We start from the raw sequence: 17,960 nt of genomic DNA, 5'->3' as shown, positions 1-17,960 counted from the left end.
GTAGCATTGTGGGGGTGGAGCTGGACTCTCTGTTGGTGGTGTCAGAGAGGAGGATGCTGGCCAAACTACATGCCATCTTGGACAATGTCTCCCACCCACTCCATGACGTGCTGCGGAAGACTCCTCCCCCTAAAAAGCACCACAGAGCGCCACAGGAAGTCATTCCTGCCTGTGGCCATCAAACTCTTTAACTCCTCCCTTTTGTACTTTACACTTATTTTAGCTTTTATACTTTATATTCACTGTGTACTTAATGTATCTTAGCTGTATTATAGTGTATTATATTTTGATTTGCACATCTCTTATTTCTTACTAGAAATAATTGTCTTGTTGTGGACTTATTTATTATTATTTCTATTTCTATTCTATTAGTACTTCTATTCCTGTGTGAATTGATGTGACAGTGAGCAGCTGTAACGAAAGAGTTTCCCCTCGGGGATCAATAAAGTATTTCTGATTCGGTATCTGATTCTGAATGGTGACTGACTCGCTGTTGGAGCCAGCCTCAAGTGGTCATTCGAGGAACTGCAGTTTTTGGCACTTCATTTTGGCTTCATTTTTCAGCCCCGGAGGTTGCCACTTGGAAATCACACCTCAGCCAGCTCTTCTGTGTGAAAACTCTGACAAAATGTATACTACAAATAAGAAGAAATATTCAACGATTTGCATTGTTGTTAAAGGAATAGTTTGACATTTGGGAAATACACTTATTTGCTTTCTACATCGCCCCTTTAAGTGAAAACACTATTCTTGGCCATTCCATTGAAATCAGTTGATTTTGCTGCAAAATTTCGCCATCTTAAATGCTGGTGTGACCAGGCCTCAACTTCGTCTCTACTGGTTGCCTGGCAAATAAGCATAGTTTCCAAAATGCCAAATTATTCTTTTAAATATAAACAGGGCTCAACAATAAGATAAACTGGAAGGCACTCCAAAATATAAGAAAAAATAACAACGAGGAAGGAGATATTAAAAAGCCTTTATTATAGTGGCTAGATCATTAAAAAAGCCAACATGTTTCGACCACTGTAGGTCTTCATCAAGGCTTTAAACACTAACTTTTAAAAGTGGTTGCCAGGCTGGCACCAGGGATCAGCCTTTGGTTGCTGAAACTGAAAATATGGTTGCCATTTTTAGTCACCTTATATTTTCAGTAATTAAGATACTATGTAGTTATACATCAGCTTAATAATTAAAATGTGACATAAAAGAATGTATTAGAGTAACTGAACAAATTTCTTTGTAGTTTGTGTTTCATCTGATACTTTACAGATTTTGAATCTTAATTGTTATCATTTAAAGTGTCCACCCTCAATTCTTGGTAAACAAAATACCAGTAATGTAGTTGTTGTCATGTTCTTCACAGATCCCTTCACAGAAAATTAATCCAGCAAGTCTTTGCTTGTTCCTTTGTATCTAAAACAGATGCCTGTGCGCACATGAGTAAATGCAACTCAATGCGATCTATAACAGCAATATTTAAATATTGCTAATGCAACAAATATTAAAAAATGTATTTTGGGGTGCACGTTTGCTGTCTCTATTTTTTAAATGTTAAAAAGGCCAAGAATTGGTTGCCAGTTTCTCAAAATGGCAACTTGGCCCTGATAAAGGTTGCATCAGATTGCAGGTGCAGTGATTTACAACTGAGATTAGTTCACACTTGGTTTTAGAGGCAGTGTTTTACATGCAGAAGCTAGCTACACAAACACACACATTTGTAAGCACACAATAGCAGGTATACAGGTACAAAGAAAGACAGATTCACAGTTGAATGGTTCACCAATCTGTCTGGCTAAGAATAGAATGTGGAGTTGGTGAGTGAGATTGGGAAAACATGATAGACGCTTTGAGTTAAAGTGAGAGCAAAAAAAGATGGAGATGAAGGGAGGAGAGATGAAGGAGAGGGAAAATTAAGATGTCAGTGAGCTGGAGGAAACACAAAGAGGCCGACGAGGGATTACGGCAAGTGGAGAGATGAGAAACAGAATGGGGAGAGAAAGTGATCGCCGGGCAGCTTAGCTGGTGTTTGGTAGCCTCTAAAAGCACCGGAGGGGAAGAGAAAGCTTTTAGAGACATGAGTAAGGTTTCAGTTTGCATGTGTCAGGAGAGCCAGTGACTCAATGTGTTTCAAAAGAAAAATGCGGTGGTGGAACAGGAGGTGGGGTGAGGGAGACAACAGAGAAGCGATCTCACCTGAAATAGCAGCTCAAAAGACACAAAGAGGATTTTTCAATTAGTCATTGGGAATATGGATAGCAATCATGTGTAGTCATCCTGTGAAATAGCCATTATTATGAAAGGGCAGTTCAAGTGTTACCACACTTCAGATGCTGGAGAGATTCAACTACTTCCATTGTTACTATTCTAACAGTTCATAGCCTTTTACCCACTGGTGCTCATTTTGTTCACAAGCCTTTTCTGAGCTGTCTTGATATGTAAGAATTTGTCTTCAGGGGTGAATTTTCCCTCGAAGGATCTGATCACCGTAAGCTTTCCAAAATTTCTGCCAAAATTCCTAAAGTGTGTTTCCTAGCTGTAACTCAGAAACAGAGCTAGAAGTAGGGCATGAGTGAGTCACCACGAAAACACTAAACAGTACTAAAATGCCAGGTTAATTCTCTGGTCCACTGTAACACTAGCTAGAAGACATGTAGAGGCTAACAGTTTTTAACCAGTGGACATACTAGTCTGTGGCCTTTTATTCTGTTATTGTTGGGTTTCTTTCTCTTGCCAAAACCTCCCCTATCATTTTCATGTGCTTAGATATCACAAAACCACTCAATCATTTGAACAAGATTGTTAAAATAAAGCAACCTCCCGATCCAACATACAATACACAACATCTTCAATAATGAGGGAGAAAAGAAGCTGGAATTGAAATAAAACTGACTATTATAGAGGAAGGAGACTTTCAGCTACAGTATATATTTCTAATGTTACATGAGTTACAATGAATAAAGGGAAGATCTGGACACACATGGCATAGTACTGTTTAGAGAATGGTGTTTTAGTTAGTGGTATTGAACTGTGTCTAGAACAGAGACTCCTGTGTTATGTTATCCATATCTCCCATCTGCATCACATCACCCTGTCCTGCAGAGCTATCTCAATGTGGGGGAGCACAATGTTCACATTGCAAGTATTTAGGGAACTACAAAGACATTTTATGTTCACTGTAGTTCAGGCAAACTGATCAAAGCAGAACTTTAGCTAAACACTGTCCTGTCAACAGTTACACAGTATCAGCACTGCTCTTTGCTCATCAGTAATAGCCGGAACTGTAAGCTAACATAGCTTAAGACAGAAAAGTTTGAGATACCACAGCCATGCCTGTTAACGTTAACTTCGCTAAAATGTACTCTAGTAAAGAATAACACTAAATAAATACCATAATGTGTACTCATCTGTAGGCTATAGAGTTGTGGGGGCAGTTTGAAAGTATAACGTTAACTAGCAAACAGAATTATTAGCAAAAACAAGCTGGTCAGAGGTTCTCTTTGATACATTTATCTAACAGCATATGGTTGAACAGCGGCTGACAACCTTTTCATTCATCAAAATTGACTATGAAAGTACCAAAAACATTAGCTAATGAACCAAACAAGCACAAAACCTGATAGTACCACAAAACTGCACATGTGTGAGCTTAGCAACTGTATGTCATGAAGTTGAGCACAGGCTACATTAGCTGTCCTCACCTTAGGTAAGGTAAACACAATAATGATATAAGAGTTTGACTTTGAGTTGCCATAGACTTTCTTATGTTCTGGTAGTAAATATGACACTTTTGTCTTACCTCTGTCCTTCCTTATGTTCTCTTAAAATCTGCATGTCTTTAAGTGGCTTTGAAATTTGAATCCCACTGGATGCTAAGGTTAACTAAAGCTAGCCACATATCATGATTTATGTTGTAAGCATAAAGTTTCCGATGCGGTTTAGGAGTTTCTGTAGCTGTGAAAGCTGCATAGCTTTAAATTTGCTCTACACAGAGAAACAAAGCTAACAAAGGTTCCTAAAAAATGTGATTTAAAATTGATTGACCAGTACTGTAGTTAGTGACATTGAATCACAGTTTTATAGCCAGGAAAATAAAACAGAAACACCTGTGTTATTTTATTGAAACACAAATTAAGACAGAAGTATGGGAAATGGGTTTCTTAACATTACTGGCAATGGTGAAAGACCCCTCACATATCTTCATTCCCAGGTTGGAGCTAGAGTTACAGTCAGCCAACTCAAACTTATTTGTTCTTAACAGTACACCCAGAAATGTGGCTGCTATCGCTCTCAGAACAAAGTTGGAAGCAATTCAATAAGCAAACTAACAAGTATTTTCTTCCTGTGACATTTTTCCTTCTCTGTCTCTGTTTCTTTTCTGTGTCTCTGGTGTACTTCCAACAGTATCTACAGCGCCACAAAAATAAACATGCAAAAGACAGAGAGATTTAAATAAAGAACAGTTAAAGGAATTGAAAAGCGAGGTTGAGAAAAGAAGAGGAGTGTTGAGTGGGTTGAGAGAGCTAAATGGAGCAGAAGAGTGAGGTGATTGAGTGTGAATGTGCACCAGCCAAACACATGCGCACACTTAAATAAACACACACACACTTATAGGGGTCTCATAGTTGAAGCCTTTTACTGGGACGCTCACCAAAAACACACACAAACAGACACACATCCACGCCTGGTTTCCTTTAATCTAACTCTCCTGGTGCACTGCATCTCATCAGTGGCGCTTGCTTCTCAGCAAGCCACGTCCCTCCGTGCAAACTGACAGTGTACTGGTAGCCGCTCTGCTGGCTCTGTTTTCCCAGCCATGGATAAACCTGCTCAGGAGATAGACCGTGTTCAGCGGAGGAGTGACTCACTCATTAAACCTGGGGAACCGTTTGTTTGAGTGTGTGTGTGTGTGTGTGTGTGCGCATGCTTTCTCCTCACCGATACTAATAATAGCAGGTAATACATAGAAACACAGACAGAACCAAAATGCCATCCCCAACACTCGCCTGTTATAAAACCCAGAATAATTAGACAATGGCACAGTGGGAGTTGGGGCTATGAATGGAATTACATGAGGAAAACTGAGATACATTATGGAAGAAAAACATACACCACGCATGTAATGCATGAAAATAGTATCAAAGATAAGGATCTAAATATGGAAGCACACCTTATACAACACGAGTTGTGTGAAAAAGTAATGTACATCAACATGAAGGAATGTATCTAACCTTATCTTCTACGCTACCTGTATTTTAATAGTGTTCTTGTTCATAAGGTTTGTTCTTTAACCGACATTTCTATTCTTTGATGCTGTAATCAATCTAACTTTGACACCTTTATTCACAGTTATCTTTGGCAGACAAGTGCAGACACATTGGCTGGATATTAATCAGGACTAGAGATGTCACATTATATTGTGGCACAATATAATGCTATTAAAAGTGATCGTTCTTAGATGCAAAATGGATTGTTAATATTATATATATATATATATATATATATGATGAGTTATGACTCCCTAAAGTTTCACATTTTTGTTTGGAAACACCAGAGGGCACAATTAAATGGCAACCATTAACACTAAGAACTGTCAGAGGCCTCAGCTGCTGTCTGAAAATGCTGAGAAGGCTGCAGTCTTAAAAAATGTCCTTGTCCTACTTTAGACATCTAAAATCAATTTGTGTGAAGATGTTTAAATTGGGGTTTGTGGCCAAATGACATGTGCAGAACGCTGTGTCAATCAGTTCAGACATTTACTACTTATTCTTTTTGCGTTCTGCACTAAAACCAACTTTGTACAGTGATAGTTTGTTTTCATTTTCCTTGTGCTGTTAACCTTGTCGTGGCGGAGAAGCTTGTGTGTCCTTGAGAGCTATGCCAGTGGGAGTTTTGCTCTGAAGAGGATTAAGTAAGTAAGTACGTAAAAGTGGATTTTCATTCTTTGTTACAAATATTGTGAATGTATTGTTACACCCCTAATGATAAAGGCCAGATCACTGGACGGTAATCAAGTTAGCAAAAGTTTAAAGCCCAGTAAGAACCTCAGATGAGAACAGCTTTCATATCTGAGGAGAGATAACGGCTGCACTTTGATATAGAAAACAGTAATTCTTCTTTTTGACACCTCTATTTTCCAGAAGACACAACACTTGCCTTTTTTTACAGTTTGGAAATTATGTTGGAAATGATGTCGTTTTGAAAATAACATGCAATTCTTGCTTGGACACGTCAACAAAAACACCTCCTTGCTTGTGTAAGAGCTTACCGGGACAGATTCTGCTGATAGTTGTAAATTGACTGGATCCAATTGGCAAAATGGAGCATGGCTAGAACATACCCTGCAGAAACTCTGACACAATAACAACACCATAACCACATTAGCGCCTAATAGTGCTTTAATGGTGAGACGCTGACATATTCCCCCACTGTCTCTGTCTCTGACTTCGTCTTTTTTTACATCTTCGTGTCTCTATCAGCCACCTCAGTGTTCAGTCTCTTTCTCTATTCCCATTTTGGTCATCCACTATAAATCTTATTATTCAGAGTAGAAAAACAACCAATAGAAACAGATTTTTAGTCTCTAGATAGAAGACAGCTTATGATCTGTCAATGCATATATATACTATATATATACAATGTTCACTTTGCAACCACCACAACAACAGCAGCAAGTTATTCCGTAATATCAGGAATCAATCAATGAATCAATGGCCACAAGACATATGGTCAATTTGTCTGGTGTTTTTCAGAATGCATTTAATTAATTTTTCCCCTTTCTGCAGCCAAAGTCCAAATTACTTCCCTCGCACATTCCCTTTCCTCTGGGGACCAATTCAACCTGTGGCTTATCGGCTACTAGGTGACCAGCCGAGCGAAGCGGTGCATGTGTCACTCAGAACATGGAGCAGTGACAGCTGACCAAATTGGGCCGTTAACGACCACCAGGAAGGAACACAGAGAGGACCCTAATCGAACATGGCCGAGCTAGGGGGAATGTTTGCCTTTCGCTCCGTTCATCTGTCTGTCTGTGTGACCTTCTGTCAGTCTGTCCGTCTGTGCAGGTCACCCATCTAATTACATGCACCCATTTTTCGCCTCTAGCTGGTGTGAATTATGAGGTAAGGAAAACAACAGATTAGAGTTGCGGCCTTGCTGGGTCATTGACTAAACAGCCTTGTTTGTCTCTAGGGACAGGTTTCCAGGCTCAACCTAGTAAAGTTGTGAGGAAACAGCCAATTCCTAGTGGAACAGTGACATAATCTTGTTGTTTGGTGGATTTTACGCCTACCTGAGACTATTTCAATAGGGATGCACCAATACCACTTTTTTCTCCCCAATACCAATTCTGATACCTAAACTCAAGGTATCTGCCAATAATAAGTGCAGATAAAATACCAGAGCTCTCTTTTCCCCAAATTTTAAATTTGTCTAACATATATTGTCCTGCTAAACTAACGTTACATAGCTCCTCCGTAGTGTTTTTTCCAGCTGCTAAAAGTTTGGTGCTAATAAGATATAATGTCAGGCGTCGTTTTTTAGAGCCGCTAATCTTTATTGAGTATTGTTAGATATGTAATAAAATCACAAGTTACTGCATCCATTCAATGAGTCAATTTATGGTAACATTAGCTAACCCTGAATGGCACTGGCAACACTTCCAGTTTCACAGTGAAAGCCCACCACTGCTCTAACATTAAAATGCATTACATCCAGGACATAATGAGTAACGGCAGTAGCTTAACGGATCAAAATTTGCTCACCACAGCAAACGAACAGAGCCGAACAGAAAATATTTAAGTATTTAAAGTGGATCAGTCACGTCTGGCCCATACCAGATCCGATTAAAAAGGTATCAGGAATGATACAGATCCGTTTAGTTATATCTCATTCTCAAGTTCCTGTTAGTCAGAGGTAATGTGCTGGAAATTTATCTCAAAACCTGTTGTGGCCGACACAGCAAGAAAACTACCGTGCAGGAGCTGAGGATGATACAGCTATGGTGAGGAGAGACGCGGTATAGATAGAAGAGGAAGGAGCAGTGCACGGTACTGTGATTTTGTTCCAGGCGCGGTATGTTCCTCTGGCAGCTGAGAACATCTAAATTTAGACACACCCCTCTTCTCCACATCCTCAGCCCCTCTTAGCCTCCTCATCCACACTTTCCCCTCCATTGTGTGCTCCTAATCACCACGAACACAGAGACATGAAAACCCCTGTGGTGAAAATATCGACAGCTCTCCCTGCGTCAGACAGGTGTCAGCTGTGCATGAGTGCACCGAGCTCTTTGTGTGTGTGTGTGTGTGTGTGCGCATTGAATACTGAAGCAAGAGCCATCTCAAACTGATGGGTGCCAAAAACAAGTAATGATACAATATAATGATACAGGATTTAGGTGAGTGTGTGTGCATGTGTACACTGCCCATTAGCCATATGGTGACCATGTCAGAGCTGGCATGAGAACATGAAGCAAAACTCACACTTTTTTTTATGTCATGCTTTCGTCCACATTCCTCCGCTGCCCTCCAAAATGGTCTCTTTCTTCTCATTTATCTTTCAGCGTTAACCAATCAAGTCACATACGTCATTGCCGAGAGTAAGAGAGAAAAGCAAACCTGCCTGGGCATGTTATATTTACTTAATACAATCATGGTCCTATGAGGAAGTGTACCAAAGGACTGAAGTTACATGAGAAGATCACTAAGAAGAGGATAGAGCTGCTTTGGCTGAAAGGATGGATACCATTTGCCATGCCACCCAATCCCATGCACCCATAGTAAGTATTGTGTCAATGGGGTGATGAATAGCCTGAACATTAAAGAACTAGGACTGGGTGTCAAATGTTTTTTTTTTTTTTTTGTCAGATTGTAAGACTTGTTTACTTATATTTTCTGATCTCAATCATAACTTTGCTAATTTTATATTATTTTATTCAGGCATATATCTTGTGCAACTGATTCTGTTAAGACACCATTAAATATTAACTTATTTTGTTAAATATTTAATTTAAAAAGTTATGTCTTATGGGAAACTTGGAAGTATAAGCTTACAATTCCAGTTATAATTTGTATGTAATTTTTTTATAATACATTTTTTGGATGTTTGACTTGGAGAAATTTTGCTGATGATAGTACAAGTATTTATTGTGTTGGTTTGTTTGATATTATAATGTCTCGTGGACTCCTCCATCTTTACTTTCTTTACATAAAGAGACACAATTGAAATAAGTCAACGTCACCCTTGACGTTTTTGTAGTTTTGTGTGATTTATTGCTGCAAATATTCACATTTGAAAAGGAAATGGAAGTAGTGAATTCTTGAACTTTTTACTTAAAAATTACTTGCAGAATTAATCAGTTATCAAATTTATATACACCTGAAACTAATGAAATGAAAAAAGTATCTTTTTGGTATTGGTACAGAAACTCATATCCTAATCCTGCTACACAAAGCAGAAAGCAACAACCCTCAGATCTTGTAATAAGACTGAACGTTCGCCCAGAATAACGTGCACATACTATACAACCACAAAGCGAGCAGGCAAGCAAAAAGACAAATGCAGACACTATTCTGAAAAGGTTGCAGTTCAGTGTACTGGAAGGAGAAACAGAATGTGTTTAGAGGATGTGGGGAGATGCCCTGCCTCTCAGCCTTTACCAAGCCCTGGTGTATGACATGTATTTCCTGTTTCCCACCAGGAGTGAGGGCGTTTGTGTTCGACGCTGAGGTGCAAAATGAGAAACACTATTGTTGCAGCTGCACAGTATCTGTAATTATACCCCACAGGACACATATAAGAACATAGCACCGCTATCATTGTCATACAACCACCGTGCTTACAAGCTGCTACTGCTGCAAACCCACTTCAGAGTTCAACACACAATGATGCTCACAATAATGTTGCAGGCTTTTAAAAAGGGCTCATTACAATTATAATACCACAAAAGGTAAAGCCAATGAGAGCTTGTTGAGTAAGATATTATAGGTATTATAACTGAGGCAGTGCACCACCAAATACCCTTTGGAGTGGATTATGCTAATGTTATTGTGCATACACTAAAACAATCACTGTTCTGTTAGACCAGTGTTAGCATCTGTTTAATTGTGTAACTGCATCAGGAAAGCATTTAATCATTTTAAAGGCACGTGGAATATTTTGAAATGTTAAAACCAAGCCAGTAGGGTAAAGGTGATTAAATGTCTTACCTATTAAAAAATTCAGTCTTCATTCGGAAATTATTATGATTTGCAGCTTTAAATCTAAACTGAAATTGGAAAAAAAGATTGATATCCCCATACTTTAGAAAATAGACAAAAACTAAGAGAGGCCTGTGGAAGCAGAGAATTAGGAGCATGGAAGGATGTAAGAAAGGAAGGGGAGAGGGACAAAAGGAGTCAGAAGTCACACTGACCTAGCTGCAATGGTGTGAATGGAAAAAGGACAAAAAAGAAAAATACCTGGGGATAGAGAGAATTTGATCAAAGAAATGGAGGCTCAAAAGTGAAATTTCACTTGCACTGGCAGTGAAGCTTCATCTAAAGCGTTTACATCGAACTGAAGCACTTCAAACTATAAACTGACCTTGCTGATTGAGCTGTTGCGTGCTCTTGCTCCACTGCGACAACCCCACAATGGCCACCATCTTGGCGCCCAGACTGGAGCGCCGCTTCTTGTTGCCAGCCAGTGATACGGAGTCTGGGCCCCCACTTCCGGGACTCTTCTCGAGGTTGTACATGGCCCCCGAGATGCTGGAGGAGCGCACCACATTCCGGGCCGCCACGCTCAGCCCGCTAAGGCCGCTCATCCCTCCCGGGCTGGGCACCTCCACAGAGCTGCTGAGCATCATGGTCCCGCTGGACTGGAGGGCCGATGGGCTGGGGGGAAGGGCTGGAAAGTTGGAGCGGGACTGAGGGAGGAAGATGAAAGAAGTCAAAAAAAGACAATAAGGTGAGGGTGGAAGTTAGAGAGAGAAACGGTTGAAGGTGGGAGGGATAGAACAGCTCAAATAAAAGGACATCTTGATGTGCAGTGTGTCTGATGAAAAACAGAATAATAGCTTGTCTTACAGCTGCAGTAGCTCCCCGAGGATGAAGGACACCGAGTTTAAATTTCAACCACAGTTTGGTTTTCAATTAAATTCCCCACTTATTGCAGAAGCAGCAGAAATGACTTCCCACCCCATAAAAGACAAATAAAAAGTGAGAAGCTCTGAAAAGTCTTTTTGATCTCCACTAGTTTTGCGAACTGAGAAAACAAAGAACACAAAGGTCAGCAGACGAGGACGGTGCAGATGGCAGCAGACTGTTCAAGTGAGTTAAGAAATATCTCCAGTCACACACACAAACACACACAAATGTCAGGGCTGGCCTGCTGTTGAGGGGGTCACCCTGTCAGCTTGTATTTGTCTCCTGTGTTTTTTTGGAATCTTATTCTGTGTCTGACCTTAAACAGTGACAGATGATAAACTCTACAGCTCAAGTCATCACTGGTTGGCTGAATCCTGGGAGGATACCAGTGTGTGTGCGCGCACTCTCGTCATACTTTGATAAACTTTGGAATATCTAACTGATGCGCACAACACTCTTTGGTTGCAGATGTACAACTCTCACTATAGGCAATTTTCACGGCAGACATTTTGACTTGTCATAGTAACATTAATGATAACTCTGTTCTGTTGAAGTGTAGCAGTAAGTCATGACATGTGACAACATATCCTCATACAACGGTTCGTCGATATCTTACGAAAAGTAATGCACCATTATTTGTGCATAATGCTACGAATGTCCAGCAGCCAGTGTACTGTACCTTCGTCGTCATGGTAACAATAAACACGTGGTTAATGTTGTGATACAGTTAGGTTTAGGCACCAAAACTGCTTGGTTAGGTTTAGGAAAAGCTCACGGTTACGGTTAAAATAAGTAAGTTACGTTAGTAACTCACAATAAGTCACATGATGTAAACACTTAGTTACGTATGTAACTTAAAATAAGTCAACGTGACTTTTGGTTTCACACAGGACACAAACCGAAGTCTCCTGGGTGAAAGTCTTGTGTTTGACCCACCCAAATTTCATGGCAATCCATCCAATGGTTGCTGAGAATTTTCACTCAAAACCTCATGGTGGCACTAGAGGAAGTCAGAGGATAACCAAAATCAGTAGCATTCAACATCTGGGGACCATGAACATCTGTAAATTTCATGGCAATTCATATAATAGTTGCTGAGAGATTTCACTCTGGATCAAAGTGGTGGACCATAGGGGTGTGCCATATCTTATCGTTCACGATAATACTGGTATAATTTTTAATATGATAAAAAAAAATTATATTGTGATAATGGCAACATTTCAACTTGTTGCCGTAATGACATTGTGCTGTTATGCACAGCAACAACAAGCATTGCTGAAAGCGAAACTAACATTGCTACCAGCTCTACGGTAGAGGAGTTGGTTCCAAAAAGGGGAGCTACTACTACAAACTCGTGGTTTGGTTACAAAAGATCAAGCAGTGTTTCCCACACATAGACTTTACTTGGTCGGTCCGCCCAGGTATATTAACAATGCCATCTGCGATCGATTAACTAGTGGACAATCTCCCCTCGCTCTACCCCTCCCGTGCAGCCGACTCACACACGCTCTTTAGAGAAACACAGAGAGAGACAGTCTCCTACTTAATCCGTTGTTTAGTAAAAGCTTGTAAGTGCACCTGTCATTGCAGATGTTATTCGGTACCATGTTGGTTTTGATCTTTTCGACAGGTGACGTCATTAACAACAAGCCTCCTCCACACGCGGCTCACCAAGCTGCTGTGAAAACGGACTCGCGGGTGAAAAAGACATGAGTTGTGTTTTTTGGGCAACTTTATAAAACATAATGATGACTGCAGAGAAACTCAACACATACAGGGAGGAAGAGAAACAGAAAGAGGCGGAGCAGGGCAAGCCGGTGTGTGTGGGGGGGAAGAACTGAAGGGAAAAGCAAGGTGAGCAGATTAAAGTAGTTTGTGAGTAAACACTACAATAAGGTGGCGTATTAAGTAGAATTAAAATGGTGAAATAAGAAATAATTGACTAAAAATAGGGAAATGTATTCTTTCAAATATTATATATATAATATTTTCAATAGACAAAATATATATATATATATATATATATATATATATATATATATATATATATTAATATTCTTCAGGATTTTGTCATATCATCAAGAATATCGTTATCGCAGAAATGCCCTGAAACATTGTGATTTATTATTTTAGGGCTATATCGGCCACCCCTAGTGAACCAACCATGACCAACCGACCAACCGACTGCCATCTCTAGAGCCATGCTTCTAACATGACTAATCACAGGGAATGGTGCGCAAATTCTTTATGCGACTAAACACTCACTCCCATGACTGCAAATCATAAATAATACATATACAGTACAGTGAATTTGCCCTTAATATGTCTTTCGAATTGAAGACTCAAATGTAAATGCCCTGTGCTTCAGATGTCTCTGTAAATCATCATCATTGCCCTGCTTTGTCACGCCACTACAACCATGATGCTTACAGCCCAAAAAATGTTGCTGACCGGCACTTTTTGTAGGGAAGCATTTAGCATTTCCACATTAACCGAAGTAGGTGCTATTCAGGACCGATGAAGCAAAGGGCAAATTTTGGCATTTTGTAATGAAACTCATAATAATAAAATTAGGAGGAGGTGGAAGACTGCATGCTTTGTACTGCAGTGACATTTGTTATGACCGGAAAAGGGGAAAGAAACAGGGAGAGAGGGGAGTTAGGGGCTTGAAATATGAAATTCAGGTGAGCCTATATGCCCTTATTTCCTTCCCCTCTCTTCCCTGCTCACCCCGTTTTCTATTCCAGCCCATGCGCACTTCTCTCCGGCTCTCTGGGGGGCCTCTGTACTGTGAACACACAGCGAGCAGAGCATGAGAAAACGAGGATAGGGGAGGGATAGAGAAGGCTGCTGAGAAAAGGGAGATAAACAGAATAATTCTGCTGTCAGAGAGCCACGAGGACAGAGGAGAACAAGTGAGGGAAGATGGAAGACAGGGAGACAAACGTGGGAGGAGCGGATGCTTCATTATGAATGGACACAGAGAAAAACCCTGCAGGAAGCTGGGGCCTGATTTGTGAGAAATAATGGAGTGAAAGTCAGAGAAGAACAGGGAGAAGAATGAAGAATGAAACTGATAATGACAATGACTGAGACATGCATCTATTCCTCCTTTCCTCTTAATGATGAGATCCTCAGTGTCTGTGTCTGTCTGTCTCTGGCTGAAGACATGCTCCAGGGTGAACTTAAGTGTACTGTATATATGTTTTTTATGACATTTACACTGACATCGGTAACAGTGTTGGTTTCACAGCTGCAATTTCACTGCTTAGTTGTGAGTTTCAAATACAGAGATTCATCTAGTTAAAGGAATAGTTCAACATTTTGTGAAATACACTTATTTGCTTACTTACGCTACACCGTAAAGAGCCAGAAGACAATTAGCTTAGCTTAGCATAGCATAAAGACTGGAAGTAGGGGAGACAGCTTGCCTGGCTCTGTCCATAGGTAACGAAGTCCACCTACCAGCACCTCTGGTTGTTTCCAGTCTTTATGCTAAGCTAACCATCTCCTGGCTCCATCTACTGTACAGATATGAGAGTGGTTTCGATCTTCTCATCTAGTTCTCTGCAAGAAAGTGTGTTTTCCAAAATGCTCAGTATTAACTCTGTTAGTTATGCTGGATATGTTCATGGTTGAATTTTTTAAAAATCGCAAACCCACACCTGCATTTAGAAGTCTTTCAATCTCTAATATCTGCAGTTGAAGATGCCACCACGTACCTGTACCGACACACTGGACCTAAAGGTACACCCGAAGCCCATCTATCTTCATCTCTGTGCCAGACAGCTCTCCTGCAGCATGACTCTGTGCTCTAGCGTCTCATCTCAGAGCTCATTTATTTCTCCTCCTGTCAGCTAACTGCCTCCCTCCACCCAGCCTGGTGGCTATCAGCTCTTCCTCCACACCTCGACACCACCCGTCTCCACCCCACTCCGAACCCTGCCATGTAAGATCTGGCCTCCTAATTTGTACGTGTATTATCCCGTGGCTACACTGGAGGTGTAACCTGAGCAGCACATTAGCAGCTAAGTCCGCCGTCTGTGTCTACACGGTATTGAGTGTAGGTAACCTGCGTTTTGGCAGCACTCAGAACCCAATATACAGTATAATACACAGAAGAAAATAGACTTGAAGCGTAAAAACACGCTTCAGGTTGTGAGCCGTTATGAGGCCTGTGTAGACAGCTGGATTGGTTAAAATAGGAGCTGTTCTGTTCCATTGGACACGCAATAGACACACTACTAGTGTTTGAGAGTGTGAGAGATCTCGATTAAAGTGAAAAGAAAATGAATGAAAAAAGACACTTTCTTTAGGTTCAATAAGATGCAAAGAAGGACACAGTTACCTCCAGATGCTAGCGCACACGCACATTAGAAGACACACATACAGTACTCAGTTTTGCGGCCATTTACACTGTAAAGATTCAACAAACATGATAAAATGTGTTAAGTGTACTGAGTTTTAGAGGTGCTGGCACGCAATTTTTTTTTTTTTTAACCTTTCTACAGAGCCAGGCTAGCTGTTTCCCCCTATTTCCAGTCTTTCTGCTAAGCTAAGCTAACTGGCAGCAGTTTGATATTTATCGGACAGATAAGAGAGTGGTGTCGATCCTCTCATGTAACTTTTGATAAGAAAGTGAATGAGCATATTTCCCAACATGTTGAACTATTTCTGTAACAATTCACACATCATTTTGGTAGATATCAATATTTCACAGATTGAGATTCCCTGTTTTAAATTGTCTGGCAGAAAACTAGCAAGCGTAGAAGAGCCAGAAACATGAACTTCTGCGTCTGCAGTCAGTGTTAGTTGAGGCAGAGCAGCAAAGAGTAAAAATGTGATCTCTCCTTTCAGTTTCTCCCATAAACACAAATGCCACAGCCTTGTAATAAGATATGGCTGAGCGATCCATTAATGGTCTCTTTAAAGTTTCTCTCTAGAATGGAGGCCACACTGCCACTGCTGGTCAGTTAATTAACCTACAATTTAGCTGCAAAGTGGCAAAGATATACTGTAGGTCTGACTGTCTTGTAAACACAGAAAACAAACAGTATAAAGACAAGGTGAGCATTGCTGATCCACAACATAAATTTTAACCAATAAACAGTAAAATCGGTCTCATTGTCTTTTTTACCTTGTTCTTATTCATTTGTTTCTCCTATTTCTAATTAGTTTTACTTATTGCCTCCACTTATTGCTTTTACTATTGCATGTTATGTTTCTAATTGATCATTACTTGTGTTTGCTGTTGGATGAGTCTGTTTTGATGTGTTTTTGCCAAGTGTTTTTGGCTGCTGCAAGCTGAATTTCTCATGCAGGACAGTAGGGAGTGAACTCAGCTGAATCATAGCTAAATTAACAGAAAAAAATACTATTTTTTAGCAACGCACTCTTGGTTATTTGTCATCCTTAAAATGTCATCAGACATTTAAATTCCAAATAATCAGCATCTTTTTCTATTGAATGAGATCTGTCTTGACTGTTAAGTTGCCATGTGTGGTTATCTTTAGGTGTTTGCCATGAAGACCGTGTGTCACTCTTAATTTGATAACCTGAAACATGATACAGTGTTTTTAAGCTGATATTTTTCTAACAGGCCAAGTGCGTTTCCTTCATTTCTCCTAGGTAAGTGGCATCAAAATCTGAACTATAGAATACAGTATATGTAATTTACACATATTAAGAAGGATCATGTTGAAAATGATCGGTAAAAGCTGAAAAATTACTAGCCTGTAAATCTGTTTTCTTCAGAAGAAAATCTGTGAGACCATTTTTATTGTTGTGTACATGCAACTTGCAATGAGTGCAAGAGTGAAAAATAGCTAGAATTAAAAAGAAATTCATGATCAACAATCACGCTGGCAGTGCACAAGGACAGGCAGAAGCTGTAATGCACTTCCTGCTCAGGCTACCATGGAAACTTCCCAGGTTATGATACTGTATGTGTTGGTTCAGCGCCTGCTGCCATTGTGTTTGGCCTAGTGTTGTATTTGTGTTTGTGTGTGTGTGTCTGTGTGGCTGATGCATCTTTGTGATCATAAGGGGTCTCTGAAGGCGGGAAAACAGAAGGCTGGTTTTGCAGCTACACACACAGAGACAGAGTAAGAGTGCCAGGCTGTGGGATATCTGAGAGCCAAATGGATCACACACAAAATCACACACAGCATAGTGCAAACACGCATATGGTGTACTGAATGTACGTGCCAGAGTGTGGCAGAGGAAAGAGCCAAAATATTGAATGACAGGGGGCACTGACACTGGTGTCTTGGCTGATGTACTTGAATTAACATCAAACTCTTCTGTAATACACTCTGCTCTGACACAGATTAGATTCCTTCAGTATCACATTGACCGAGAGAGTACAGTGTATCAGAAAGAAATTGACCAGATACAGTCACAGTGCCATTAAATATTCACAAATTTCCCATTTCACACTTTGCAGAGCAATATTATGCCTGGTGCACACACACACACACACACACACAAATCTGAATCAAATGCTAACAGCCATGAAATGAGAAGAAAAAGGAGTTCATAAGGAGCTTTTTCTTTGCCTCTCCCATTGGCCCAATCAAATTTTTATCCAATAAAATCTTTAATGAGGTGAGTCATTGAGTCACTCCCTCTACATCACCTTGTGACAGCAGACATAAATTCGATCCGTCACAGTGTGTTTTCACACAAATTGCCTGAATCATGTTGAGTCAGCCATAGCAGAGAAGCAAAGGTTTACATTTTCTCTATCAGAGCAACAAGTAAAGGGTCACATTAGCCCGTCTGAGGTTTAAAATGTAATATAGTATTGAAATGCTCAATTAAAATGTGCAGCAC

The 17,960-nt window shown here is 40.2% G+C and overlaps 1 protein-coding gene across 2 annotated transcripts in view; it reads right to left on the bottom strand.

Annotated features, from left to right (window-relative positions):
* Positions 1-17,960, bottom strand: part of rims3 (regulating synaptic membrane exocytosis 3) — a 37,046-nt gene that overhangs the window by 14,919 nt on the left and 4,167 nt on the right. For both annotated transcript variants that reach the window (XM_044171129.1, XM_044171130.1), the window contains exon 2: positions 10,582-10,906. In XM_044171129.1, coding sequence (XP_044027064.1) covers positions 10,582-10,846 — 265 coding nt within the window. In that variant the 5' untranslated portion in view covers positions 10,847-10,906. The remainder of the gene's footprint in view (positions 1-10,581; positions 10,907-17,960) is intronic.

The sequence above is a fragment of the Siniperca chuatsi genome, linkage group LG17 (assembly GCF_020085105.1).
Source record: "Siniperca chuatsi isolate FFG_IHB_CAS linkage group LG17, ASM2008510v1, whole genome shotgun sequence".
Lineage (NCBI taxonomy): Eukaryota > Metazoa > Chordata > Actinopteri > Centrarchiformes > Sinipercidae > Siniperca > Siniperca chuatsi.
This window is presented reverse-complemented; position numbering and strand designations above follow the sequence as displayed.